At 59.5% G+C, this 27,985-nt stretch overlaps 1 protein-coding gene across 4 annotated transcripts; it reads right to left on the bottom strand.

The window, feature by feature from the left end:
* Nucleotides 1-2: 2 nt before the first annotated feature.
* On the bottom strand, nt 3-27,689 carry RAP1GAP2 (RAP1 GTPase activating protein 2). 4 transcript variants are annotated; one of them, XM_067309854.1, is made up of 23 exons: nt 23,314-23,412; nt 20,943-20,978; nt 20,062-20,106; nt 19,311-19,343; nt 18,497-18,706; nt 18,143-18,246; nt 17,499-17,577; nt 17,051-17,104; nt 16,313-16,396; nt 14,933-15,033; nt 14,225-14,354; nt 13,884-14,039; nt 11,865-11,936; nt 11,381-11,467; nt 10,803-10,937; nt 8,222-8,359; nt 7,878-7,996; nt 6,998-7,111; nt 6,349-6,466; nt 6,056-6,179; nt 4,256-4,335; nt 4,045-4,083; nt 3,688-3,731 (listed from the first exon to the last, which is right to left on the bottom strand). In XM_067309854.1, exons 1-22 carry the CDS (start codon nt 23,335-23,337, stop codon nt 4,075-4,077), a joined length of 2,052 nt encoding a protein of 683 aa, XP_067165955.1. In that variant the 5' UTR covers nt 23,338-23,412; the 3' UTR covers nt 3,688-3,731; nt 4,045-4,074. The 4 variants fall into 4 exon arrangements, with proteins under 4 accessions (XP_067165954.1, XP_067165953.1, XP_067165955.1 ...); XM_067309853.1 differs by lacking the exon at nt 23,314-23,412 and adding an exon at nt 27,292-27,689 and having other exon boundaries at nt 3-3,731; nt 4,045-4,335; XM_067309852.1 differs by having other exon boundaries at nt 3-3,731; nt 4,045-4,332.
* Nucleotides 27,690-27,985: the final 296 nt, after the last annotated feature.

Genomic DNA, 27,985 nt, shown 5'->3' with positions numbered 1-27,985 from the left:
TATGGACACAAAATATGTTATTTATTGTGAATTTTGCAAAGACACATTTAAGCAACAAAATATACATTTGTGAACCTTTAGTTTTATACATAACAAATACAATCTGCTACCATAGCAATAAATTAAATGTACATTATTTACAACAGACATAGGCCACCAGGAACTACAAAGCACCGCCTCTCTACAAAAAAAATAATATTTTGTCATAATAAATGTCATAACATTTCTTCAAGTTTTCTTTTCACTCTATAAACTCTCTTCACATTCTAATGATATAAATTCAGCCTTTTCCTTTGCAGGACTTACGCAGTGCTACATTCATTAAAAATAATGAAAGCATGCGGTAAGATTCAGAAATGAAGCCGTCTTTGCCAGCTCCAGCAGGGCAGGAGCGTGAAGGCAAGCAAAGCAGCGCGAGCGCAGGGCGCGATCCGCAGCGGCGCTCTGCTCCGCTCCGCCACGCATCCCAAAAGCAGGTGCCAGGGCCGAACGCCTGGTGCGATCGTGCCCGAGGCCGCCAAGAAGCCCCCGAGCCCGACCCTCGGTCGGGGTTAGTAGGTTCCCCTACGGTGGTGACGTGTCCCGGCCCCCTCAAGACCCCGCAAGCTCCCGGGAAGAAATCAGGTATGCGCACGGGAGCATCCCTGTTCTCTCGGGAAAAAAAGCGCTGTGCCGCTGTGCTGAAGTGCAACCCCACGACGGCAGAGCTGCGGCCCTTGGCGCCCGCTGCGGAGCGGCTCCCAGCGCCTTTCCAGGAATCACGGCAACGTGCAGGGTTTGCACTGCCGCAGCTCCCCCGTTAGCGCGGGAGCAGACAGGTGCCGGACGCCGGCCCCGCTCCCCCAGCCCCAGAGCCACCTACGTGAGGAAACGGACCCTGAAACGGCCTTAGCTGGCGCTTAAAAACGAAACCCATTTCTCTCTCAAAAATGAAAAAAAAATGCACTGCCCAATAGTTTTAGTGTTGATTAAGGATCCTTTCTTTCATATATATATAAAAGATATATATATCTATCACTTAAGCCCAAAACATTTTGCAGTATATACAGGAACATCTTCACCCACCACTGGAAGTGCAAATGCCTCCGAGGTCGAAGGCGACCGCTCGACGGTGCCAGTGCGGCGACACAACGGTTCAGGACAGGACGCGGAAAGGCAAACGCGGCGCGCTCACGACTGCAAGGCAGAACCCACACTAAAGCTCGGCTAGGACGGGAGCACTAAAAACCCAGGGGTCACTACGGATCCTGCAGCAGGTTTTTACAGCTAGCCATGAAGAGCGCTTTTGCAAATGGCACAAAATACTCGGGAGCAACTTGAAAACTTTGTCCCAGACCTCGTTTCTCCTGCTCCTCTCCCATCCCAGGAGGTTGGCACGCTTAGAGACGAGTCCGGGTCCTTGCATCTCCCTCCCTGTAGTCTCAAACTGTCCTGCGCTCCTTTAAATCACATTCAAATAACTTTAAAAAAATCAATCTAGGTCAAAAAGGAAAGTCACAGTTTCAAGTAAAAAGAAGAAAATGAAAAAAATACACCCAGCCCACAGTAGACACTGCATCTTCCGCTGAAAGATCTCACAGAGATCAACACCCATGCGAGCGATGACATCAAGCAATTTCTTAGGAAAAAAACCCAAAACATAACCTCAAAACAAGTTTTTCCACCAATCAGTATTTCACTGCCTGGCATAAGAAAACCCAACAAAAAGCTTCTAAGAGGAAGAGTGGGGATGGATTTAAAAGTGCTGCTGAAGCATACCCAGATAGAAGTGCTGAACACCAAACTATTTGGAACCTGAGACATCTAGAGCTAGCTACAAACCAGGCTAAACACATTGTGCTTTTCCTCTTGCAAACAAGATCTTGAGATTTAAACTCTGTTTAAATCCAGCTCAATGAAAGCAGAAGGGAGTGTAGTCACTGGTGGTTACTTGTACTTAATAATCCCCATACAGCACAGCCAATGCTGTGAAGCTGTTCTCCACTTTTTTCACATTGCATTTCTTTCTTTAATTTGATTCCTCTCCCATTAGGGCTACAATTTTTTCTTTTCAAATAGATAAATTACATGCATAAGTGGGAGCACCCGTACGTACCTCATACTAAGGTTGTTAGATAGTACCATGCAGAGCCCTAGGTTAGCAAAGGGGGTTGGTTTGGTTTGCTCTGGTCCAGGTGGGGAGGGAACGGGGGGTGATGGGCTGGTCCTACAAGCATTTGCCTCAATAGAAAAGCTCAAAGCTCTTCCCGGGCTTCTCCGAGCCGCCACGGCATCCCGTGGGAGCAGGCTCAACCCCTGGGAAACTCCAGTAGCGGCACCAAAAATCACCCGCTGAGATGGCTGCCACGGTCCCAATTCTAGTATTCGGGAGCCTGCTTCTAGACATGCAATTTTGCATCTGTATCATAAAATTAGCTGTCAGGTACTTTTGTGCCCCTCTGAACTCCAAATCTGTAAAATTAACTTCAGGACTCAAAGTTTTGTTTTCATTCAGGACGAGTTCCTACTCAAAAATTTGTTTTCACTTGAAAGCAAAAACTTTATTTCATGAGATATTCTTTGCAAAGATCCCAGATTAATGTAAGCGGGCAGGAGCATCTCTGCAAAATTGCAGTGTCTCTTTTAGAAAATTGTTAGGGGAAATCTACGAGCATCCTGAAATTCCTGGACAGACTTCGGTAAACCTGGGATAAAGGTCTGTAGGAACAAAAGGACTCCAGCGGCCTTTTCAGAGGGGCACTCCCTGGAAAAGGGCGCTACAGGGAAGCGCCTTGCAGAACTCATAACCCCGTCTTTCAAGGCGAACAGAAGCACGTCCACAAGCAGAGGGACGGATTCTGCAAGGAGCAAAGCAGCCCGGTGCCGCCACGGTCCCTGGAGGTTTATGCATTCGCTTGCCTGTAGATCCAGCCCACAGGACAGAGCCAAGCCCATAGGATAAACGTCCCTCAGTGCCAATTTGACTCGTTAGCTATGCGACAGCTTTGGCTTTGGTCAATCTTTCCAGGCCCGTGGTCGGACTTCCACGCGGGGGAAAAGCTCAGCGGCCCCAGGACCCGTCTCAGCTCCGCGCAGGCGGAGAACCGGCCCCTTCACCGTATCCACTCCTCCGGCTCCCGGTCTGGAGCCAAAGGAAAGCTGGCAGCGGCCAGGAGCGCAGCGGGGAAGCGCGGCTGAGCTGGGAGCCCGGGGCCGGTGCCGAGCGTGCTGGGGACGAGGAGCCGAACCGCGGCGGGGGAGCCGAGAAACGGCGCCCGGCCCCGGCGGCTCTCCATGGGACCGACGCAGCCGCCGGCCCCGGCGCGAGCACTGCCGCACGGCCAGAGCAGCCCGTCCCGGCAGGCGCGACGGCAAGCGACGGGGAGCTCTGGAAGAGCTTGTGCTAACGCCCAAACCGGGGAAAAAGGAAAAAAATCCAAGCGCTCGCCCCGGAGAACCGCGAGGCTGCAGCACGGGGACAGCGGCGCGCCCATCCCGCTCGCCCTCGCGCCAGCCGCGGCAGGACGCCGAAGCCCCGGCCGCGCTCCGGGGACACAGCGGGATGCGGGGCCGGTGCGCGGGACGCGGGACGCTGGCTAGCGAGGCGCTCGCCCTTCGAGCGGTGGCCGGGGGCCGTTCGCGCTGGCGGGGGCTCGGCCGAGCCGGCGAAGGCGTCCTGCCGCTAGCGCAGCGCGCGTCTTCCCACGGGATGCTGGGGAGAAGCGATTTCCCTTTGCCGACATGGAAATTCTCTGCGGAAGGAAAGAGAGCGGCAGCGTCAGGGGCCGCGGCTGCGAGCGTCCGCACCCCGGCGGCGGTGCCCAAACCGACCCCTCGAGGGGCTTCTCCCCGGGGTGCGGAGCCGCCGCGGGAACGGCGGGAACCTCTGCAGCTTTCCTCATTCAATGCTGTCCCCATCTCGCAAGAGCATTTAGGGCCTTTTAAGATATGTTTTTGATCGCATATTTAATAAACAGTGCAATTATCCAATGTTAGCGGTCTTTAAGGGATGCACGTTTGACCGCAGATGCGACAAATCATTTACACAGTATCGCAAACACTCACCTTCTAAAAGTTTGTGACTGCTTTTTCCTGCTAGTGACTCTAAATGAAAGAACAGAAAAATGTCCTTGAATTGCAAGGGAAGGAGCAAGCAGCCCCGGAAGCCTCTGCGCTGGCCTCGCTTTGCTGATTTCCGGCAGGACCGACGGGGGCCGGCGGTGGGTCGTGCCACACTGTGCCGCCCTGTCCCTGTCCCCCAACGGCGCAGACGTACCGTGCTGGAGCTGCAGTGGCTGAGCTTATCGAAGCGAAACTTCAGATTTGACCTTGGAGAGTTTCTGTTCTTTATGTCTGCTGGGGGGGGTGGGGAAAAAAAGCAAAAAAAGAAGGGAAAAAATCAATGAACAAGAATACTTGTTTAAGCTGTAATATTGACTGCTGCTAGACCAGCTTGACAGCCAGGCAGTTTAATAGACTGTCACGAATGTTATCAATGTTTAGTCTGTTTGGGCTGAATGCTTGGCAAAATCTGTACATTAAATGTCGTTGATGGAATAAATTGAGGCTTAATTATAATACACAATCTTTCTAATAGAAATGCCACTGAAAAGGCTACAACAAATGACTGATCAGTGTAATGTATGGGTGGATTTCAATGTTCTTGGCAGGGAAAATACAAAATAAACACTTCAAACATTAAAAGGGACTGTTTTAATACTTCAGGAAATCACTAATCCAATAAGGAGGAGGACTTGTGGGGTGCTGAGCTACAAAAGAGAAAGCAAACCAGACTGTTTTTCAGCTCAATTTTTCTCCTAGAGTTGTTCCCAATTACTGAATTGTTAAAGGTGAATTTGCAGCTGTCTGGCTGTTTTGCAAACAGGGCGTAAGTTCATAATGTGCATTTTTCATTTGAATCATCATTTCTTCCAGCAGGCTCTGTGGTGCATGAGGAAATTAAAACAGTTGTCGGTCTGTGGATAAGGAGAGAGTGATGCAGATGCCCTGAACATGCAAAACTTTCCAGCACAGAACGGTGTCATTACTTTAATGGATTAACAAAGGGCCCATTTTGCCAATTTTACGCATGTTGAATTGTACCTTAATTTGCAAATTGTCTTACTAAAATGGATGGCGTTAGTGGCAGAGTAAGTTACCGGTAGGTGTAATAGATGCAAGACCAAAGCAAGCTGCTTGTTTATTAAATAATTTGTGAGTCATGGCTCATTCCATGGAGACTGCGAGTTTCCAAGACTACTGGAAATGTCTGTCAAGAGGGAAAGGAGTAAACAAAACCACAACAAAAGCCACCTATGCACTCCAATTTATAAGGAAAAGAGATTCCCCAAGGAGATATAGAAATAAAGCATGTTAGACAAGCCTGCAAAGCCGTGAGGATGCGTCTCCAAAGCACCTCTCTCATCAGTGTTTTCGGAGCGAGCGAGGACTTCATTAGCTCTCTGCAGGCTCCTTGCTCAGGCCAAAGACAGTTCAGCCGGATTAAAAAAACATTCGGCTGCATTTCTAATCCCAGAACTGCTTGTTCTGCCCCATTAATTTTAAGCCAGCAGGTCCTAAATTTACTGAAGTTAATAGTGCTTGAAACTGGGCTCTGCGTCCTCGATGAGGCTCGCTCAGAAACAGGCTCCCAGCATTTCGGGGCCGGGAGCACCGGCAGAGCCCAGCAGGCTTCCCGGCAGCAGTGGGGTGGAGGGGGGTGTTCCTTGCCGTGGGGCCCGGCGGCTTTCCGGGGCAAACATCCCGCGCGACAGCCAGGAGGGAAAGCTGAGCGGCCCCGGGAGCGGGAGGACGGGGATGAGCAGGAGGAGGAGGACGATGACGATGGGGAGGACAGGGATGAGCAGGAGGAGGAGGAGGAGGAGGAGGAGGGGAAGGATGAGCAGGAGGACGAGCAGGACGGGGATGAGGATGAGCAGGAGGACGAGGAGGACAGGTACAAGTAGGAGGAGGAGGATGAGCAGGAGGAGGATGGGGATGAGGATGAGCAGGAGGACGATGAGGACAGCGAGGAGGAGGAGGAGGAGGAGGACGGGGACCGGCGGCTCCGACCCACCTGTGGGGCTCCGGCTCATGATCACAGGGGTGGCCGCGGCCCCGCTCGGGCTCTCGGCGCCGGGTGAGGCGCTGTAGACGAACGCGTCCTGCTTGAAGGGCGACGCGGTGGACGGCTGGCTTCCCTGCAGGGGGGAGATGGAGTCGGGCCGGTCGCCTCCAGGAGGCCTCGGCTGGCTGCGCCCCACGCGAGGGTCTGACAGAGCCGACCCCCCCCGCCCGGCCCCCCACCCCGTCCCAGCGGCCCGGGCACCGCAGGAGCCGACCCAACACGCGGCAGCCGCCGGCACGTACCACGCTGTCGTACTCCTCCAGGGTCTCGCTCTCGCCCGCCGTGCTGCTGAAGCTGCTCGTGCTCGAGGAGGAGCGCGAGATGTTCGCCCGCCCGTTCTCCTTCAGCTTGATAAACGGCCTGGGGGAGCACAAACGGGGCGAAACAGGCAGCGGGGGAAACTCTGTCTGTCGCGCCGCGCCGCCGGGACACGTCCGTGCTGGGCACCATGGGCTGAGCACCACGGGCCGAGCACCGCGGGTCCCCTACAAATAACCGTCCCCGAGCGAGCTCACGAGCTCGCGAGAGCGGCGCGGAGGCGTCGCCAGCCCAGCGGACGCAAGCAGGCGGGTTAACTCCCCGCACGGCAGGAGGGACGGGGCGCCTCGGCCCTCTCCAGCTCCCACGCCTTGGGGTTTTGGACACCTTCTGTCCAATACTCTTCTTGCTGTTCTTTTTCTCAAAAGATGGCTATTTTCAGGCAGTAAAGGAGCCGTGTGCGTGAACCACCAGCAGCTGTTTTCTGCCCTCCCTTAATGCCAAACTTATTTGTAGGGAAACCAGGAGGCAGGTTTTGTTTGACAAATCCCCGCTGACCCGTCGCTGCACGGCGACCACGGGAACCCGTGCTCCAGCAGGAAGCAGGAGCGAGCTGCCGCCGCTCCCACTCACCTGTCTTTGCTGGGGCATATTTCGGGGGAGCTGGGGTTGGATGAGGTTTCGGATTTCATCTCTTGAGAGGAATGTCCCGTATCTGGCATCTTCTGGGCTCCAGAAACGCTGTCGCTAGGGGCACAGAAAAGGCCGGTGGCATAACCGACACAAGAGCCTTGAAACGCTTGGTCAGATACATCCCTTAACACCAAGTGCTAAACCATAACGATGACTGATGCTCTTTTCGTACCGCTGCTTACATTTAAAGCAGAGAGAAGGGACCCAAGACACCAGTGCCTTTAACAGGGCAGGAGAAACCCCGGCTGCCGGCCGGTGTCCGGGGGTCGCAGCAGCAGGACCTGGATGCCGGCAGAAAGGAGCAACGGCCTCAGGGAGGAAACAGGGCAAGGGACAGCGTGGCCTCAGCTGCCGCCGCGGACCCGACCCCTGCCTGCGCCCGGGTCGCTCCAGGCGCCGGCGAAACGCGGCATCGGCTTTCGGAGGGCAGCCCCGGCCAGCCGGCGCGAGGCAGAGTCGCCTTCCGGGGCTAATCGCACCAGGGAACGGTGTCTCCTCCCCTCTGGATCAGGGAAAGCCATCGTTACATCAACAGGTTTCTAAGCAATAGCAACAGCGAATGCTGGCTTTCTACAGTGTGTCTCGTAAGACTGAGTTCCCGTGTGGACTTGTCTGGCAGGGTCTGCCTCCTGCCAGGCCACGTAACTGCGTTAAACGCGTGGGAAGTTAATAATCCGAGACCTTTGCCTCTGCCAAATTCGCTCAGGATTGGCTGCCAGCATCCAGGGCGAGCAGCTGCTGCAGGCAGGCGCATGCACAGAGCGATTCCCAAAGCCGGAAAACAGGGGGAAAACCGCAGCTACGGCAACGGCAGCTTTACCATCTTGTCCTGCTCTCCGGCTGGCTTTCAGAGCCTGTGTGCAGGCGAGGGAACAGCCCTGAACGGCGCTTGATAGGGCTCCGGGACTGGTTCTTGGCGGCAGCCACTGGCACCGGAGGCTGAAGAAACAGAACAGTCCACGTTTTAGGCAAATAAAGCTTCCTCCTAGAAATTCCTAAGACTAAATATCCTGCTAGGAATTTCGCTGCTCCCCATCCCAGCCCGGGCATCTGGAAAAACCGCAGTGCCGGAGCTCCTTTTTGGCCGAAGCCCCCGGAAGCGGGTCTGGCTCCGCCGGGGCAGGAGGGCAGGGCGGGCGCGGGGCAGGGAGCGCGGGCACTCACCGAGAAGGTGGTCTTGGAGAGCTCGGCGCTGTTGTGGGCGATGCCCCCGCTGAGGCTGCCGGGGATGCCGCCGCCGTGGTGCTTCCTCTGGCTGCCCACCATGGTCTCCATGGAGTGGCTGCGCACCCGGATCGCTCGCTGCGCGCCGCCGGGGGAGAGGACAAGAACCGCGTTAGAGCCGGCGCTGGAGCCAGGCGTCCCCCCGCGGAGCCGCGGAGCCCGGTGCCACTGCCCCGCTCCTCTGCCCCGAGTCCTAGCGCGCACCAAGCCCAAGAGCCACCTGGGGAAACGCAGCCGCCACCCCGGCTCCTGCCGGCACGCGGTTCCCCCCCAAACGTCTCGTCTGCAAGCCAGCGGTCGGGTGCGTGTCCAGGGCCACTCGCCTCGAACTCGGCGAGGAAGGGACATGGCAAAGGCAGGAGCCGCCGAGCGGCCTCCGGTCCTGCCTCCCACTCCGAAACGGCATTGCTTCCGCCTGCAGCTTCCCGGGCCCATACTGGTATCTGTCCGACCTGCTCTAATCAACTGCCAAAGGCGGAGGCTTCACAGCCTCATCAGCAAACGCACTTCTGCTCTTCGGCGTGCTTTTGCTTGGAAAACATATTTAGCCTGAATCGCTGCTACTGCTTTCCTGGCCCATTAATTTTGTAATGGACCCAGAGAACCGGGAGCCCGGCAGCCCCTCCTGCCCTCCAAGGGAACGGAGACCAAGCAGAAGTCCATCAGGTCTGATTTATTAGGATCAAGAATCCATACAGAATTTAACAGTGTTTGCAGAAAAAAGTGGCCGAGGGGTTTTCGCTGCGGCCAGGGGTTCCCGCAGCGTGCCGCTCCGGGAGCTCGCCACCGGCGGGAGCGCGGCACCGACACGGCCGCCCGCGGCCCAGCTGCTTCCTGCGGCGAGGACGGGGAGCTGCCCGGTGCCCCCTGCCCGCAGGCAGGGGCCGGCACAACCCCTCACCGGCTGCAAGCCTGGCAGGGCCAGCTCCGGCCCGCGGCACCCAGCGCCCCGGTCCTCCCGCCGCAGGGCCAGCGGAGGAGGCAGGTCCGGTGCAACGGAGGGGACGGATGGCGTCTCCCCAGCCGCCTCCTCTGCCGTTCCTCCCTTCGCGCTCTCACTCCGAAAACGCGCCGCGGAGCGCGTAAGCCAGCCAGCCCATCAGCAGCGCGGTCCAGAGGCAGCGCGGCAAACGCAAAGCAGCCCTGAGAGCCGAGCCCGCCGCCTGCCCCGGGACGCCCTGCAACGCCGAGAGAGCAAAGTCCACCTTCTCATATGCACAGAGCGCGGGAAAACGACAATTATTCAGCGTTAGCATCACGGCAACCTTGAAACAAGCCCTGCGACAGGAGCCCGCACGGCGCCCGAGTTTGTGCAGCCCCCGCGGCTGCGCGGGACCCCGCACCTGAGCACGGGCGGGAGCAGAGCCCCAGCGCCCGCGCGCCTCCCGCAGCCGCGCGCCGTCGGGCAACCGCTCGGCTCCTCCAAGCGCCCGTTTCTGCCGCTGCTGCCCGGCGCCCCATGAACCGGCTCTTTATACAGGAGGGGCCGTGTTACAGCTCCAGGAGATACTTCCCTGGGACGAGAGCCTCCGGCAGCTCAGGGAGCCGGGAGCGCCGGGCTGGGCGGCATGGCCGGAGCGGGGCACAGATCCACCCCGGCGGCAGCACGCGTCCCCGCTCGGTGCTGCTCGCACGGGCCCGTGCGTGCGGCCCATGTGCACACGCGCGAGTCCTCCCCAGCTACGTTTCCTCCCCATCTCGAGGAGGCCGTCGCAGGAGGCTTGCGGGCAAGTTTATCCCCAGGGGTTTTGTTCGACCGCCCTTTACACATGCAGCTCCACCGCCCGACCAACCGTTATAGCACCTCGAACAGCCGCTCGGGGTTTCCCGCAGGTCGTTTTCTCTCATTTCTTCCCCAATCTATTCCCCCTCCTCTCCCCGTATGCGCTATTCTACACCCATCACCCCGGCGCGCGCAGCACCTTTTCTTCTCCTCACAGCTACTACCCCTCACTTTGTCTCCCGTTTTCAGGAGAAGGACTGCGATCCCTGAGCCCTCGCTGCCCAGGACGCCAGACCTCCCGCGCCTCTTCGCCCCACACGAGGTGCCCTGTGAGCGAGAGCGGAGCAGGGAAAGCCCCACGGACGCGGGAGCACGGCAGCCCGGAAACAAGTTGCCGAGACTTCTCTTGCAATAACTGAGTCCTGGCTGCATTTAAAGCCCGAGACTGAATATTCGCCCTGAATAAAAGACCACTTTCAAGACACCACAAATACCAGAGCGCAGCGGTGGGAGAAGAAATGCTCAGATGCTCTGGAGATGCTTCCCTGAGCACGGCATTCGTCCAGCAAAACGGCGATGCACGTGCTCACGCTGAACCCTCGAGCGCTCCCACAGCGACTAGCTCAGGCGCCTCCCGAGCCGAACCGGCTCTGGTGGAGATGAGCTCCTGCCTCACCCTGGGATTCTGCTTTCAAGAAATATCTCCTTTTCCTCAAAACCACCTGCATCTTCCGTTAAAGCGTCATGCCAACCCCAGGTGCATTTCAACTTTGCTCTTGGCAAGGGACTTAGGTTTACCTTAAACGACTCCAGAAAGCCCCCGTGGCCTCCGTTCTCAAGTTTATCCTCCTCGGGCCCCAGTCCCAGCATGGCCTGGGTGTGCCCGTGGAGCTCGTCATGGAGGTTGTCCAACAGCGCGGCCCGTGTCCGGTCCTGCGGGAGCGGAAAGGGTCACTGCCGTTTGCAGACTGGCTCAGCGTTTGCAAAACGCTGCCTCAAGAGCGGCAGGGACAGCCCTTAGAGCAGCACGCTCCCGCCAGCTCCGCATGGCAGGAGCGGCTGGCTCTGCACAGCGGGAGCAGCCGGCTCCGCACGGCGGGAGCAGCCGGCTCCCCCGGCCAGTCCGCCCAGGGGACCTCCCGCTCCTCATCGCCAGGCCCCAGGAGATGCCCGTCACACGCGTTATTACGGCACTTAAATGCTTTGATCATCCCTCCCCGTGCTTGCCCTCAAGCGCTGACCCCACGCAGCGCTGCAGAAGCAGCAGTTTAGGAGGAAAACGGAAAAGAGCTTTCTGCTTTCACGCACCAGTCCCACCCGGCCCTGGGAAAGGGCAGCGAGGGAAAGGAAGGGAAGGGGAAGGCGGAGAGCTTTACCTCCAGCTTCGCAAACTTGTCAGACTTGCAGCAGGCGTTTTCAGCATTGATGAGCTTGGTGAGCAGGAACTCCCTGAACTCCGGGCTCTAGGAGGAGGCGGAGAGGCAAACTTGAGAAACCAGAGCCAGTTTAATGCTCTTACATTTCTGGCACCATAATTCTACGGACCCCAAAACCTAGCGCAGAGCGTCCTGCCGCCTCCCCCAGACCCGGGAGCGCTAGGAAAGCGCAGACCACTCCAGCAGCCTCCCCACGCCGCCCCTCGCGCCCTCGCCCCGGCCAGCTGCCCCGCCGGGGTCTGGCGCAGACCAGCAGGGATTTATCCCCCAGGGAAGACAGGGTCCAAGGGAGCTGAATTTGAATAAATTTATATAAATTCAGGCAGTCACATTTTCCCTACCGGGCATATTCTGAAACCTCTCAGACATTTCCCCTTTTCTTTCTTTTTTATATTCGGGATGCGCTTGCCACTTCCCGCCTTACTTTTTGGAACACCGGCGGGCTGGGCAGAGGAGGGCCGAAGGAGGGGACGTCTTCCCGCGCCGTGACCGACACCTGCGGAGCCGAGAGAAACCGCTCGTCGCACAAGGGCAGAAGCGCAGCAGGCAGCACAGACGTTCTCCTCCTCGTGGCCACCTCCGCGACCCTGGCGGAGCTGCGCCCCAGCCCTTGTGCTCCGGAGAGGAGCCCAGGCAGCGCTCGGCTGCGCCCCACGGCCGGGCACAGCGCTGCGCCGCTCCGCTCGCGCAAGGCATCGCTGTTCTCCGAGCTGCGCTCGCCGGCCTTCCCCCTTAATTTGCAGACTGGGTCTGCAAAGTCCTTGCAACACAGTCTCGTTCCGGTCGCAGGCACTTGCAAAGTGCAAGAGCACCCTGGATCTCCGACAAAGTCATGCAAACCACACGCAACGCTGAACACCACCTACAAGGGAGAAGGAGCAAGATGCAGACAGGACTTTCCGCCTGTTGCAGCCTCCTCCCTGACGTCCTGCCTCTGCCAGGGCTGCTATCGCACCTCATCCCTCTGCTTTTTCAGGGATGTGCTACCCTTCGTGACGGGTCCCCACCCTCCAGCAGAGAGCAGCCCTGCTCCGGGGCACCGCTCCGGGACAGAGCCTTGGGACCCCGCCGGCGCTGGCCCCTCGCATCCACTCGCCCGCAGGCTCCATCCTCAGCGTCACGCGAGGCCTCTCACGTGAAACCCCCACGCGACGCTGCACCACATCCCCAGCCGCGTCCCGCACGCGCTGCCCCCTCGGCGAGCACAGACACCCGGCCGGGCGGCGATCCGAGCTCTCCGAGAAGTCGGCTGACACTTCCCGGGCAAAGCGCTGCCCGCCTTCCCCGCTCTCTAGTCCCCTGCTGACGTCCGCGCGCTCTGGCAAGCGGCCGGCTGCTTCCTGCAGTTCAGCAGGGCGCAAAAGCAGATGCTGCTAAATTTCAGTGGGGACCTGAAGTCAGACTGAAAGGGGCCCCTCGGTACCGGGGAGGGAAAAAGGAAGAATATAAAACAAGCTGCTATTTCCCTCTTCTGGACGCATAGCCCTGGCAGCAGGGCAGGCTGCCTCCGCCGCTGCTGGGAAATTATCCTTCTGCCGTGACAATTTAATTTGGATGACTGGCCTCCGCTCCGTAACGTCCCTTCCAGTTTTCGTACGCTGCCTCTGCAATGCTAGAAGTCAAAGCAACCGATGCCCGCTGCCAGCGTGGAGCTGGCGGGAAGGGGCAGCTCCATCCCGTCGCGGCTCGGGGGCTCGGGGCGGACGGGGACCGGCACCCTGGGGCGCACGGGGCGACGTCCCGCGGCGGGCACGGCCGGCACGCCGGCAGCGAGCCCCGGCCCCCACCATCGCTGCGAGCAGCCCCCGCTCCCGCGCGCCCCCGGCGCTCCCTTTCGTGGCTCTGCGCCTTGTGCTTGCAGCCCGAACAGCTGCGCTTTCCCGGGCCTCTTAACCGGGGGCAGAGGCAGAAGAGGGTTTACGCTACCTACGCTTGGACAACGTCTTTAGAAGGATTCCTTTAGAAGGAATGAGCTGTCCCGAGGCTTCTTCAAATATTTAGTGGCACCATAATTTAACGCTTCTTTAGTATATTAGTAAGCTGTTAAACATGCATGTTCGATACACACACACATTATGTATTGGTGCATACGGAAATGTATATATGCACACAAATACATGTTTATATATACACACACACAGATACATCAGCTATGCTCAACAACGGTTATATTACTAATCGTACTCCAGCAAATGTGCAATTTGGAAATCAGCTATGTCGTGCTACACGTAAACCAGTTATAGGTAAACAACCCAGGAGGAAGGGGCTGGGAACGAGCGGCGCGCGCGAGAGGAGCGAGGGGCTTCCCAGGCGGAGCGCGGTCCCCAGCGAGGGTCCCTGCAGGATGCTGGCTGGTGGCGCGGTGCCGCGGTGCCGCCGCTCTCAGCCCTGGGCTGGGATTTGGGGCCGAACGGCCGCGCCGGCCGCTCCGGCTTGCCCTTACCTTGTAGGAGGCGTTATCGGCCTCGGGGTTTTCCACCTGCACGACGATGTAGGCATGCAAGAAGTTGGAGGCGATCATGTCCGGGACAAACGGCGTGTTCTCCTCTTGGAATATAACCGCCACGATGTCGTTCCCGATGTGCCGCTTCCTCTGCAGCTGCACGGAGAGCAAAGCCGGCGGCTCGGTCTCCTCGGGAGCAAACGCCGGCTCCGCGCAGCCGGGCTCCCGCCGACCAGGGAGCCCCAAGGACGCCTGGCGCCGGGGCCACGCTCGCGAGCCACGGACCCGCCGCGTCCCCGCGGGTCGGCTCGGGAACGCCCGCCCAGGGCGGCTCGCCTCACCTGCTGCGCGTCCCCTTCGGTGAACGGCAGCTTCGTGGAGACGTGGAACATGATCTCCCGGTCCCGAAACGTGGTGAACACCGACTCGGCGCCTGTCTGCCCGTGGCTGACGTCCAGCCCTCCGCGAAACCTGGCCGCGCAGGGCGGGTGGGGAAACGGAGGCGGGTGAACCGCGAGCGTGGCGGAGCCGCGGACGGGGCCAGGCTGCACGCGGCGGGGGCAGCAGCGCTCCTCTCTCCGCCCTGCGGCCGGCAAGAGGGACACGGCAGGGCGCGCGCCGCGCACGGGGCGACGGAGCTGCCACCACCGGCCGGAGCCCAGGGGCGGCGGCAGAGCGGTGTCGCAGGCTTCGGAGCGCAGGGCGGCCGCCGGCCCCGCGGCGCCTGCGCTGGGCTCGTGCCGCCACGCGACGCGGCCCGCACTCCCCACGCCGGCTTCTTTCATTTACGGCTCCATACAGCCAGGTTTCCCGCAACCTCGGAATCGCAGGAAAGGAAGCTTCTTGCTATTGGCAGTCCCAAATTTTTGGAAACGCCCCCAGCTTTGACAAGCAAGCCCAAGCTATAGCTGCAGCTATATTTGTTTATTCTGCTTCCCACATTCGGCTCATCAGTTGACGACTTCTACGCTTGCACAGTAGGTGCTTATACATATTACATGATCCCTTGTTAAATCTCTTCGTAACACTGTTCTTTTTATCATACGTACCCTTTAAAGTCCTGCAGTGTTATGGTGTCTCCCAGCAAACTCAGGAAGCTTTTGAAGGCAGGACTCTCTTCGTTATTTCCAAACAACTCTTCCTCGAGGGTCTGCAGAATATACGGACATATAACATAAGATCAGGAAGCATTAGAAATGATTCTCAAACTGTAAAGCTATTTCCAAACAGCTGTAAAGAACAACATATTTACAAAACCTATAGTTCTCTGGAAAAGCATCTCTTGTTTTACCTGGTGTCATATACGAATACTAGGAGCATTCATATGTAGGAATAATGGACCCAAAACGAAAAGCTGGATACCGACCAGCTTCAATACTGGACATGGGAAACATTCATAAGGGGCCCAAGATCTGCCCCCAAAGGCGAACGGGGCGGCTAGCGAGCTGTGCCCGAAGGTGAGTGTGAGCTCTGGCCGCGTTCACGCTCGAGCGCGCGGCTGCCTTGGCCGCCATCCCGGCTGCTCCTCCCTGGACTCCGGCGGGAGCCGGGCTGCAGCCGCGCGGCCGAGACCGGGCGACGGGACCCAGCACCCTTCCCTCCCTCCCTCCCTCCGTCCCGCACTCGCCGCGCACCGCAGCCGGGCCGCACCGACCGCAGCGTCGGGGAACTCGGCTGCTGCGGGGACCCGATCTGCCGCTGCCACCGGGGCGAAGCCCAGGAGATGACCCATGGCAGCATCGCGCTCCGCTCGGCCGCCGAGACGGGAAGCTGCCGAGAGCAGCTTCTGACCCAAAGAAAGGTGCCTTAGCATGAAGCATGGGCAATATCAAAACACAAATTAATACTTCATTGGAAAATTTAAGTCCTGATCATCCCTTGTGTGGTATATCTCAAAACAAGGAGACCTAATTGTGGTCTTGCATTAGTTATTCAATTGAAAATAAAATGCAATATGTAAAGATAATGAGAATGCCTGTCAGAATAATCTCTGATAAATTATAAGATTCATCTGTCTCTCTGCTTCACATCTGAAGTTCCTGAGCTAATGAAAGCATTTTCAGCAAGCACATGTCCTCATAGCCTGCAGTCTTCCAACACAAACCTAACTGTTTGACTGTCTAAACATGCAGCTGATTAAAATACCATGGTTGCTAAAATGCATTTTCACATCCACTTCTCCCTGCAGCAGCTTGTGGGCTGATTTACATGTTGATTTTTCAGTCACATCATTTTTTAATGAGCCAGGGAAACATCCAAGTAATAAGAAACACATTATTAGTAAGGACACCCAGTAACATAACGTGTTGCGCATGAGAAAGTTAACTACAGGGCCAAGGTTCGGCTTCGAAGGTCTTGAGCATCTCTTGCAAAGCGGGCCTCTGGCCGGCTGGGGTGCGCTTAAGCAGAATGAAACGGGGCTTACTCACCTGCCTAAATTTCTGATAGATCACACCAAACTTGAAAGTATTGTTGACTTCATGTTCATCGTAAGACACTATCATCTGGGATGCCTGGATAAAACAAAACACGAGCGATTTCATTTGGCAGTTCATAACCCACGGCATCTAGAAGAGGAAAATCTTAGATATAAAGTCCTGCGGGCTGGGCAAAGAGACAGCAGCACATTCACAATCCATCACAAAACGGGATTGTTCATGGTTCCCTAAGCAGAAATCCACAGTGAAACGTGTTTGAGGTCACGGTCCCAAAAGGGCTTAAAGGCCATGGGGTGGCACAAGGGCCAGACAACCAGAGCTGCGAGGATGCGCACGCGTGGGGGAAAAAACATCAGCAAAACTAGAGAATCCAGATACCCTTTCCCAGATTCTCGGTGAAAAAGTCCGGGATTTTGGGGATGCAAATAACTGCAGCTGCCAACAGCGAGCCCCTCGGCCAGCACAGCGCTGGCTGCGCAGGCAGCGGGTCAGAGACGCTTTTCCTCCCGAGCCAGGGCGGTGCCCGGGCCGGGACCGCAGGGGGATGGCGCCCTCGCCCCGGGTGCTCCTCGTCCGGCACGGAGCGAGGCCGAGAGCATCGCCGCGCCGAGCCAAGCCGGGGAGGCAGGGCCAGCACCCGCGTGCCGGGGATGGGGATGGGGATGGGGATGGGGATGGGGATGGGGATGGGGATGGGGAGCCTTCGCCCTGCCGACGCGCGCGCCTCACCTTGGGGTACAGCACTGGGCTGAACTTCAGTCCCGAGGCGTCGTCGCAGAAAGCCTGCCGGCGAGGGAAGAGCCGCCGGTGAGCGCGGGGCAGCGGCCCGAGCGCCGCCCGTGCCTGCCCGCCCCAAGCCGTGCCGTCGGGGCTCCTCGCTTCCCGAAGGAGCAGACCCGCTCCACGGCACCCCTCGCTCGGGCGAGGACGCGGCGAGACCATCGCCCTCCCCGCGGGCAGAAGGTGCCGCTGCTCCCACGGATTTCACCTCAAAAGTTTGCGCGTTTCAGCGATTTTGCTTTTCCCAAAGGCTCGGGCGGGAAGACCTTCCCCCCTCGTTCCCTAGCGGCTGCCCGAGTCCGGGAAGGGAAAGCGGAGCCGCCCACGGCCAGGTGAGGGAGAAGGCGCCTGCCGAACAGAACCGAACCGAAGCGAAGCGCCGGCTGCGGGCGCCCACCTTGGCGATCTGCGGGATGCTGGGCAGCTTGCTAAACCCGGCCAGGGGGATCCTCTCGTGCAACGTTTTCACCTTAGACCTAGCAAGGAAAGAGAACTGAGGAGCCGCTAGGGACCCGAGGGGGAGCCAGGCAAACCGCTGCCGGCGGTGGTTCCGGGCCGCGACGCGGGCGCAGCGGGATGCTCGCCCGGGGCTCCGCGGACGGCGAGCTGCTGAGCTCGGGGGCTGGCTCGCAAGCAGCGTCTCCCCTTTTCTGCCCGCCTCTGCAGCCCTCAAAACGTTCACGGTGCGGAGGGGAAACGGTACTGCTGAGGCACCCGGGGCCGCGTCGGGCTATGGGAGGAGGGGGACGGGCACCACCGGCGTTATCCAATATCACACAGTTTTATACCCCGTTTCGCCGGGCTCAGCGATGCATCAGAGTCTGGTGTTCGTTATCAGGGTGTTTGCAAGATGATGCAGTCCCAGCACAGGAAAAGCAAGAGGATATCTCTGCTTTCCCACCCCACCCCAGCCCCGCGGACACGCGATAGCACGTGTGCTAGCAGCTCACCCATCGCCTTCAGCGCAGAAACAAAACCAGCGAATTTCAAAGAGAGACTAATTTGTTAAACTACGGGCTTTTTGTTTTTTTTTCTCCATACCTGAGTATAATCCTTAAATATTCAGTGCCATCTGCCTCTTCACACTTAATAGAGAGGATCAGATTTCCCAGGCTGCTGGCTGTACAATAAAAATTTAAATGATCCTAAAAATAGAGAAAACGTGTTAACAGCCTGATAAGGAGCTCATTAACGGCAAAACCGTCCTGGGCTTTGTGCAGGGGGAGAAAGCGGGTTGCAGTGGCAAACACCAGGGTTTGTTCATCCGTTGTGAGGTTTGCCCGTTTCTGCTCCCCGGTTTAGGATTTCCACCGGGTCCCCGGGCAGGCGGACGGGCGGACAGGGGCGCTTCCCAAGCGGCTCGGCCGATCCCACCCCGAAGCCCCCGGCACCCACCTTCCCCAGGAAGTGTCTCCGGTAGGCTCTGGCCTCCCCTTTGCACTCCAGCCGGTACCCGCCGGCGCCGGGGCTCAGGCCCTCCTCCTCCTCCTCGCACACGCTGCTGTCGGACGAGGTGGGGGTGCCCAGGTTTTCGGGGTCTTCGATCCAGTAGCCCCCGAACTGGGGCAGGATGATGAGGGGGTACGGGCCCCCCTTCTCGACGACCTGCACGGAGAGGCGCCCTGAGCTGGCCGGGCAGCGCCGGCACGGCCCCGGAGTGCGCGCCAGCTGCTCACCCGGCTGGAAACCCAGCACGCACAAGGATGGGGGGATGCGCTTTGCACAGGTCGCCTCGGAAAAGCACGGAAACCCAGCACACATAAGGAGGGATGTGCTTTGCCCAGATCGCCCTGGAAAAGCACAGACACCCAGCACGGATGGTGGGGATGTGCTTTGCCCAGATCACCCTGGAAAAGCATGGACACCCAGCATGGATGGTGAGGATGTGCTTTGCCCAGCTTGCCCAGGAAAGCATGGACACCCAGCACAGATGGTGGGGATGTGTTTTGCCCAGCTCACCCTGGAAAAGCATGGAAACCCAGCACGCACGGGGGGGGAAGTGCTTTGCACAGCTCTCCCTGGAAAAGCACGGACACCCAGCACGGATGGTGGGGATGTGCTTTGCCCAGGTCGCCCTGGAAAAGCACGGAAACCCAGCACGCACGGGGGGGAAGTGCTTCGCAAAGGTCACCCTGGGAGCAGGATCTCCAAACACGCCCCTGCCACCGCTGCCTTTGCAAAGGCACCCGAGCTTGCTTAGAGCACCCACCTCGTCGATGCTGGGATACGGGATGTAGTCTTCCTACAGGAGGAAGGAAAACACCACATGTGACTATTCCCATTAGCAGCTCCTTAAATCCGCAGCCTTTCACTCACTCCGCAGGGGGGAGTGCTCTCCAGCTGCCCTTCGGCAGGGGCTCCGCCGACCCTGCCTGCTTCAACCCAGCCGCGCGCTTTGATGGGACGGGACGGGGCGGGATGGGGCGGCCAGCGCCAGCGCATGCGGCTGCAGCCCGGACCGCGCTGGCCGCGGGAAGGGGCCGGGAGCAGGAGACGCACGGGGCGGAAAGGCGCCCGGCGCCACGGGACAGAACAGGACGGGATGGGACGGGAGGTGCAGGAGACCCCTCTCCCGTTGAGGCGCCGCCCGCGCAGCCCCTGCTCCCTGCAACTCTCGCAGCAAAGCGCTCCACATCGTTAACTCTTCCACAAAACTAGTCTCTCCTCTGAGCATCACTTTAAGCTTCTCAACCCTACATATAAAAAACAACGATTTTACATAGCTCACCACTGAAATATGGGGGTCCGAGACATAAAGCTGGATTAGGGATTTACATGCACCACTATCTCATCTTTGCATTTAATCAGTGCCTTGTTTTTACATGACATCTAAATCCTTTTTTTAGACCTTTTACTGACTGTCTTTGATTACACGCATTAAAGTCCTGACTTCTGGAGATTAAAAAAAAACAGGGAGGGGGCACAGAAAAGATCTGCACAAGAAACAAAATTCAACTGACCTTATGCTTTTGGCTTCCAGTTCTCTGTTCTTCAAGTTTTGGTGCCTGTTTGAAACAAAACAACAGATCGACCAATTAAGATGTTTTCAACAACACAGACAAAACCGCAACGATGTTTCACTACAGTGAAATCTCTCGCTCGCATCGTGCTTGCTTCGGCCTGATAAAACACACATGGACCGCCAGCCCTCTCGCTCGCCTCGTGCCGCGATCCCGGGACAAGGCTGCGCTTCCCGGCGTGCAGGAGGCAACACAACCTGCCGCTCTCCTTTCCTTGGCAATCACGGCCAGCGCCACGAGACCGGCTGGTCTCCATCAGCAATTCCTCCTCTGGCTGCCTGAGGCCGTTGGGAAGATCCCGGCATTTTAGTGTGGGACAAAGGGATACCTTGACCTGGGCCAGGTGAAGCACACTGGGTACTGCCTGCCGTTTTCGAACCTAAGGCAAAAGGTGACTTTACACCACAAACAGCAGAAAGCAACTGGGCGCTTGGTGACGTGCAGACCACAAGCTAAAGCTTCTCTTAAAAAATTTCTCAAAACAACACGGAATAACCTCAAGGGAAGATCCCAGGACCACAGCTCTCTACCTGGGCATGTCTTGGGACATATTTGTGTGACTTTCCTATGCTAAGTTTGGGTTGAAAAGCATCTTCCATGATCCTTTTCAGCAGAAATCATATTGCTTTGGTGACCTCAGCAAAAACGCAAACCGTGCTACGTTAGTACAAAGTCTTCCCAACATGTTAACTGTGCTTCGAGGTCACAGGCTGCTCCAGGAATGCCCTCCCTTCGCAGCTTCTCTCTGGTGGCATCTCGGGAGCTTTCGGGGGTGGAGTAAAGCCCAAGTCCAGAGCTGCTAACACCGTGCTACTGCTCACCTGCATTTTTTCCAGCATTTCGAAGAATTCTGCAGACTGAAAAAGAAAAGAGAGAGAGAAATCCCTTGTCTGATGAACGCAGACACGAGGCCAGCCGGCACAATCCACACCTGGGCACGGAGACCCCTCGACCCCCAGCTGGATCTGGAGCCTCCTGGCTCTGGCCCAGCCTCAGTGGCAACAGAAACAGAAAAAAAACGCATCATAGGGGACAAAAGCTGCAGAAACGGCCTTACGAAGGGAATGCGGCAGAGGTTCGGTTCAAGCAGCCCAGCCCCACTGCCCGAGCCCCGGGGAGCAGGCGCCTGGGCGCTCGCTCCCGGCAGCCGCCGCTCCGCGCCCCTTCCCAGCCGGCTGCGCCTCACCTGCGCGCAGGCTTTGCCAAGGGTTCCCGACTGTTTGCTTTATTCCTAGTCACGTCGGCGCTGCTGCCCAAGTCGTGACAAGCGCTTGGATTCCTACTGTTCTCCAGGCTTTTTCAGTGCCTTTAAGGTCCCCGTTTCCCAGCTGTCTGCCCAGGGCTGGACACTTAGGGGAAGACGAGTCACTCGTGCAGTCGTCCGTCTCTGGAGAAGGGACGGCCCGGGACGGAGCAGGTCGCGCCGGCGGCCAGGAGCACACGGCGCAGCAGCGCTCTGTTGACTCTGCGGACGCGCTGTTTGCTTTTGCAAACTCCGGAGCAGCTTGGCCTCGGCAATCGGGCAGGGAGAAAGCCCCAGGTGCTGCCGAAGGCGCCGGGTGACCCGGACGGGGATGCGGGCATGGAGGTGTGCCACGTCCAGGCGGCCGAGCCGGTGGTGCCGTGGGCTGAGCCCCACGCGGAGCCGGGGCCCATCACCGGCAGCAAGGGCTCCCGTGCGGAAGGGGGGCTCCGCACCGTCGCCAATGGGGAAACTCCCTTTTCGCAGCGAGGCCGGCCCTTCCCGGCCGCCGGGCACGGACGGGCAGCTGCTCCGGCACGCGGAGCACCCGCACGAGTGGGACGCGGGCCCCAGGCTCCTGCGGCGCGGGACGGGATGGGACAGGGAGAGGACAAGGAGGGGCCGCGTCAGAGGGAAGGACGCGGGAGGTTAACCTTCGGTGAGCTTTCAAAACAGACCGAAATTCCCAAAAGAAAAAAGATAGAAACAAAGGAGGAGATGAGGAAAACCACAGATAATGACCAAAGGAAAACCCGACATCTCCTCTGGAGCGCAGGCAGCAGCAGAGCTTAGTCTGACTCCAGGAGCAGCCCAGACGCTGCCTAATTTGCACCAGCTGCGAGGGAAGAAAGATGCTGTCAGCACCTCCACGGGCTGGAGGAACTCGGAAGCGGCCTTGGCCACATTTCTGTCCTTAACCATGGCCCTTTTCAATCCACCGTGCCTTCCGGAGGAAAAAGCAACCCAGGGTTCAGGAGCTGTGCCCAAAGCTGGGAGCGCTTTGGAAAGCCTCCTCCTTGCTTTAAGCCTGTTTTAGGATCCGGTTTGCCTTCAGGCCTCTGCAAACAGTGGACAAATGCTCTCTGAGCCAATTAAAACAGTTTTCCAGTCCCGTGCTGCCAGCAGCCAGAGCCAGGCAGACAAAACCACACGGCAAGAGCTGATCCACCTTTAAAGCATGTTCCCACAGAAGATGTGTGCGCAGGTATTTAATAAAGCAGTCCTTTATCCATTAGGAATTTCTGCATACTTAACGCCAAGTTTTATTGGGCAACAAATATTTTGGTAATTATAGTGAAGACAATTATGGCTCTGTTACGCTCGGTAGGAAGTAATGTCACCTGCTGTTGGTTTAGCCAACACGGAAAGTTCATCCGCAGCCCGCTCCCGAGTCGCTAAACTCTGCTTCACGCTGAAGTCACTGCCAAGCCAAGGCAACGCACGCCCGCGGAAAGGCATTTCCCCGGACACCTTGGGCAGGACAAACATGTCCAGTAGCTCATACTAACGAGCTCATAAATGCAAAGTACTCGACCTGAAAACGGCACGGTTGCCATTCCTTACTGGCTCACGCGCCCCCGCTGCCCCCAGGAAAGGCGCTGCGGCGCGGCGAAGGGAAGGGACGCGGAGCTGCATCCCCGCGGCGCTCGGCACGGGAGGGACGTTTGCACCCCCGGCTCGGGGCGGGAGCCAGCGCCCAGGGCAGGCTGCGGCTGCGGCTGCCGCGCAGGACCTGCTCGACGAGGGGAGCCCCAGCGAGCAGGCGCCCGCGGCCAGGAGCGACGGCGCACGAGGAGGAACGCAGCCGGAAAGCGTCCGCTTGGAAGGGGGCCCGGAAAAGGGAACGGCCCGAAGGGAAATGGCGCACGAGGACGGAACAGCCCAGGGTCGAGGGCGCCGCGGGGCTCGCGGCAGCCTCCTCTCCGCCGCTCTCCCAGCGCAGCACTTACCAGAAGGCCCCTAAAGAAATCCATCTTTTCCCAGTGCTACCCTGTGCCTCGGCCCGGATAACTCTCATACGTGGAAAGCTGCTGCGGCCGCCAAAGGTCCCGGCGGGAGCCCAGCGCAGCGCTCGCGAGGCCGGGCGCCCGGAGCCGCCCGGAGCCGCCCGGCGCCGCGGGAGTCCCGCGCTTCCCTTGGTTAATGTTTGGCCAGGGCAGCGGCATTGCCGGGCCGCAGCCGGGCGCGGAGGGGGAGGCTCCGGCAAGGCAAGGCAAGGCAAGGGGCCCGAACAGGTTGGGCAGGAAGTCGGGAGCGGACCGTAAAGGAGAGAAAGAATTCCTTCCCGCCGCGCAGGTGCCGGAGCGGGTCCGAGGTCCTCCTCCCACGGGTCGGGACGGGACGGGATGGGAGCGCGCCGCAGCCGTGCAGCCCTTGGCGCGGAGCCCGTCCCGCCTCGCCCCTTTCCGCCAGCCGCGCGGCTGCTCCGGTGGGACTCGGGCACAACGTCGGCGCCAGCGCCACGCGGGCCGCTCCGCCGTACACTAAGGCCGCGGTTCAACAGCAGAACAGATCCACCTCCGTGGCTCCTGCCCGACGCAAACTCCCTCCGCGGGCTCTAACCTGAGCGCGACACGCTGCCCGGTTAGCTCAGTGCCGGCTCCGGGCCTCAAGCGGGGGCAAGTCTCGCCCGTCGCCGCCGTTCTGGCTTTATTCCAGCGCAGGTGTCATCCCTCCTCCAGCAGCTGTCGGAAACCTGGAGCGCAACCGCGAGGCCGGCACAAATCGCGTGCTGCGGGCAGCTCCATACCTCCGCGGCCACGTGTCCGCAGCCAGCACGTGCCGCCGGCCGGCCTGGACACAGCGCTAACGGCAGCGGAAACGCAGCCAAGAGCTCTGCCGAAGGAGGTGATCCCGGAGCCTCGGGACGCTGGGGACAAGCCAAGCCCCTCGGCGTCCCCTCCTTGTGCCGCTCCCCGCGTCCCGGGCAGGCAGCGGCAAGCACGGAAATTGAGACTTCTCCCTCCGCAAGCTGCCTACGGCCCCTTCGCACGGCAGCCAGAGCGCTTCCAAAGGAGCGCGGTGAGCTCAGCTCCGCGTCCTTGCCGGAGCGGCACGGGACCCCCCGCAGGCTGCCACGCCGGGACGGGATGGGACGGCCTCAGCCGGAGCCGGAGCCACATGCCCAGCCGGTTTCCTGGTGCTCAAGCACCATTTTCTCAGCACGCGGAGCAGGGCATTTCTGCCAGAGCAGCATCGCGCCGAGCAGCACGTATGCGAGTGCCGTGGCGCCTCTCTGCTGCACGATTAATCTTATCTGAGCCGAAGCACACGGGCCGGCTCCCGCAGCCCGCTCGCACGTGCTTGCGGTGGCCGGGCAAGCGGAGCGAGGCGCTGCCCCGTGGATAAACAGCGTTGTCCTGGGAAGGACGCAGCGTGCGCCGGGGAAAGGGCTGGTGGCGCCGGCCGAGCACAAGGCGGCTCCAGCAGGCGTGCGGACAGGTTGCACCACAGCAGCCAGCACCTCCCGGCACCGCCGCATCCCAAACCCCGGACCCTGCGTCCCCCCGGGGAACGGGCTGTGCCTCCCTGCAAAGCTCTGCAAAGTGCCTTAAAACCCCCCGCGAACAGCGCCGGGGCGCTCTGAGCACCAGCACTGCTGGAGTGACTCGCTCGCTGCCCTCCCTTTCTCCAAGGACAATTTGTGCAATGCATAAAGGATCTCAGCATCCTTTCATCCTGCTGCAAAGCAGAACAAGTCGTTAATCGCCTTTTAATTGCCTTAATTACACCAAGAACCGACACGGAGGCAGGAAGCCTCCGGCCGTGCCCACAGAGACGGATCCCACCGTACTTTCTTAACCACGGCCGCCGCAGGGCTGACCCGAGCAGCGACAGCAAGAGGGGACACACGGTTGGCCACGGGAGAAGTGATGTCCGTGGTTCAAACGCCCAGAAGACAGACCCCGGCGTTGGTTTTCAGGAGCTCGCGTTATTTAAAGCATGTGGAGCAGCATCTATGCGCTTTCTTCCATGCCCGTTTTTTTATAGCACTAACGGGAGCTTTGAGCTGAAGTTTACGTGTCTGCGAAAAGCCACGCTTCGGTTGCGGCTGGGCGCTGGCGGCGCGCACGGGCTCCCGGCCGGCCGCGGGCGACGGCTCCGAACTTCATCCCCATCCTTGTCCTCATCCCCGTCCCCATCCCGTTCCCATCCCCACATTTCCTCCCTTGTGGAGCCAGAAGCCGGCAGAAGCCGCTGCGGAGCAGCAGAGCGAGTCGAGGACGCTCCGCACGGGAAAAGCAGCGTCCCCACCGCGGCGGCCGGTGCAGGCGGCTGCTGCTGCTCCCGCAGCTTGGAGATGAGCTTCGGCGTGCTGCGAGGGCCTTTCGCACGCACGGAGCCGGAGCTGCGGCGTGGAGCCCGCTTCCCTCTTGCAGAAAGGAGAGGAAAGAAAAAACAGTGTTTTTTAAGTTCAGTGGTTCTTAAATGGCAAAGACCAACTTCCAGAGATGCTTAATTCCAGAAAGCTTGGGCAAACCTTTGCAAATTAACTGCAATTTCCATGGGCAAATATGAGCGCTGCCTGTTTAAACCTGCCTCTGGAGCCCACTCGGAAGAGGAGAGCTGCCGGCGTCTCCAGTCCTCCCCAGGAGGAAACCAGCCCTCTCCTCTCCCAAGCTGCGCCACTTTTTTCCCCTCCGTTCTCCTTAATCACTCTGACATTTCATGGTCTCGGTTAGAAACCTGGGATCGATGGCTCCTAATCGAAGTCCCGGAGGCCTCGCTGTGGCCAATGGCAGCGCTGCCCGCGGCGGCTCGCCAGGACACCCCGAGCCGGAGGAAGGAGCCAGCTTCGGAAGCGGCGGGGCGAGACAGGGGAGTGACGGCAGCGCTGGGTCCCGCCGCCTCCTTGCCGAGCGGAGCCGGCGCAGGCGGGCAAAAAGCCGGGAAAGCCGCGGCCCGCGGCCAGTCGCCGTTTCCTCCGCTGCCCCTTCATCACCCTGTTCTGCAGCTTCGGGCTTCCAGGCTCCACGTCAGGGAGCTGGAAAAGCACCGCCAGAGCCCCCGGGAACGGACGGGTCGCAGCCCAAAGCTCTTCTGCACCTGCCGCTTTCCGGCTCTGCGTCCAGCTTTACGGCACGGCTACACTGAGCAGCCGTGCAAAATTCCACCACGCGCGCGCCCGCCCGGACGCGGACCGAGACCCGCCGAGCTCCGACAGCCCCCGTTAATGACGGCATCTCCCGGCAGCGGGAGCCGCTGCGGCTCGGTCCCGGCTCCTCGCCGCTGCCCCCGGAGAGCGTCGGAGCCCCGTTCTGGCCCGGCACCGGCAGCTTCTGCCGGCTTGTTCCCACCGCGTGCACTCGGGACACAAAACTGCACTAAACCAGGCCTATAAAAACCCCTCTAATAAACTCCGTGCAGCTCAGTACGCTATTTTTCAAGCCTGCCTCTTCGCAGCAGCCATTTAACCGGATCCTTGGCCATCCTATAACTCCTATATTGATCTCCATCCTCCTCAGCCTAATGAGCGATTTCCCAGGTGGCAAAATATCGAATATTTGCAGCAACCCAGAGAGAAGAACTACAATTCCCCTTGTGCGGAAGTTCTGTTTTTGCAGAAATTTCTCCGAGCAGCCTGACAAAAGCTGCTTTTGGTAAAGCCGTACGGCGCTTTGTGCCACTTTGCCACCCATTTCCATGTCTTTGGTTGATTTTTCCTGCAGCATTCGCTCTGAAACTGCCTTCTCCCGCTGAGGCCGACTGCAGCACGGTTCCCCACGTTGCCCCGTCGCTCGCGGCCCAACGCGGCAGAGTCGCCCGCAATAAGCTCCAGGCGGGAAGCGGAGGAGCCGCCGGCTGCGGCCAAACAGCCCCGGCCGGTGACGCGCTGCAGCAGCGCTGGGGCCGCTCGCCAGCGCCCCAGGCTTTGCGCCCCGGGCTTTGCACGCCTTCGCGCCCGCCGCGCCGCCCGCGCCACCTACCTTCATGGTCGGGGGGGCGGTGAGCGGCGGGGATAAGGGCCGGTCCGGGGGCGGCGCGTCCGAGCTGCCCAGCAGCTCCTGCTTCCTGCAAGAGAGAACAGAGCCGCGTCAGCTCACGCCCAGGGCAGCCAGCGGCAGAGCCGAGCCGGCGCTGCCGGAGCCTCCGGAAGGGGCAGCCGGGCCGGCGTCAGGCAGCACCTCGCACGGGCGCAGCGCAGCCAACCGCCGCGTCCGGCCCTCCCACCAAAACTCCTTCCGCAGCGGACACACGTGTCGCCCCGGGGCCAGGTGCTGCTTGGGGCATCAGGAAACCCGAGATTTAGCGCGGTCGCATCTTGGCCCTGCCAGTTCGGTCCCGCGGCGACGGTGCCAGAACGCCCAGCTGTTCCCTGGCAGTAACGCGGTCCGGTTCCCGTGGCAACGTGCGCGGGATGCAGGGCGATGCTCCAGAGCGGCACAGCGGCACCGGGCACCGCTCGCCCAGACCTCGGAGCGGGGCTGCCGCTGGCACCCACCAGCCGGAGCACCATGCAGGAATGGGGGAGGAAGGACCAGCACGAAACCACCTCCCGCACCCTCCCAGTGCCCTCCCAGCACCCTCCACCGCGCCACGCAAGGCCCCGAGTCCTGCAGCCCCACGCAGCACCCCGCCACGTGGCCGGAGGAGCTCCTTTTGGGCTGGAAGGCTGCAATA

The sequence above is a fragment of the Apteryx mantelli genome, chromosome 22 (genome assembly GCF_036417845.1).
Source record: "Apteryx mantelli isolate bAptMan1 chromosome 22, bAptMan1.hap1, whole genome shotgun sequence".
NCBI lineage: Eukaryota > Metazoa > Chordata > Aves > Apterygiformes > Apterygidae > Apteryx > Apteryx mantelli.
This window is presented reverse-complemented; position numbering and strand designations above follow the sequence as displayed.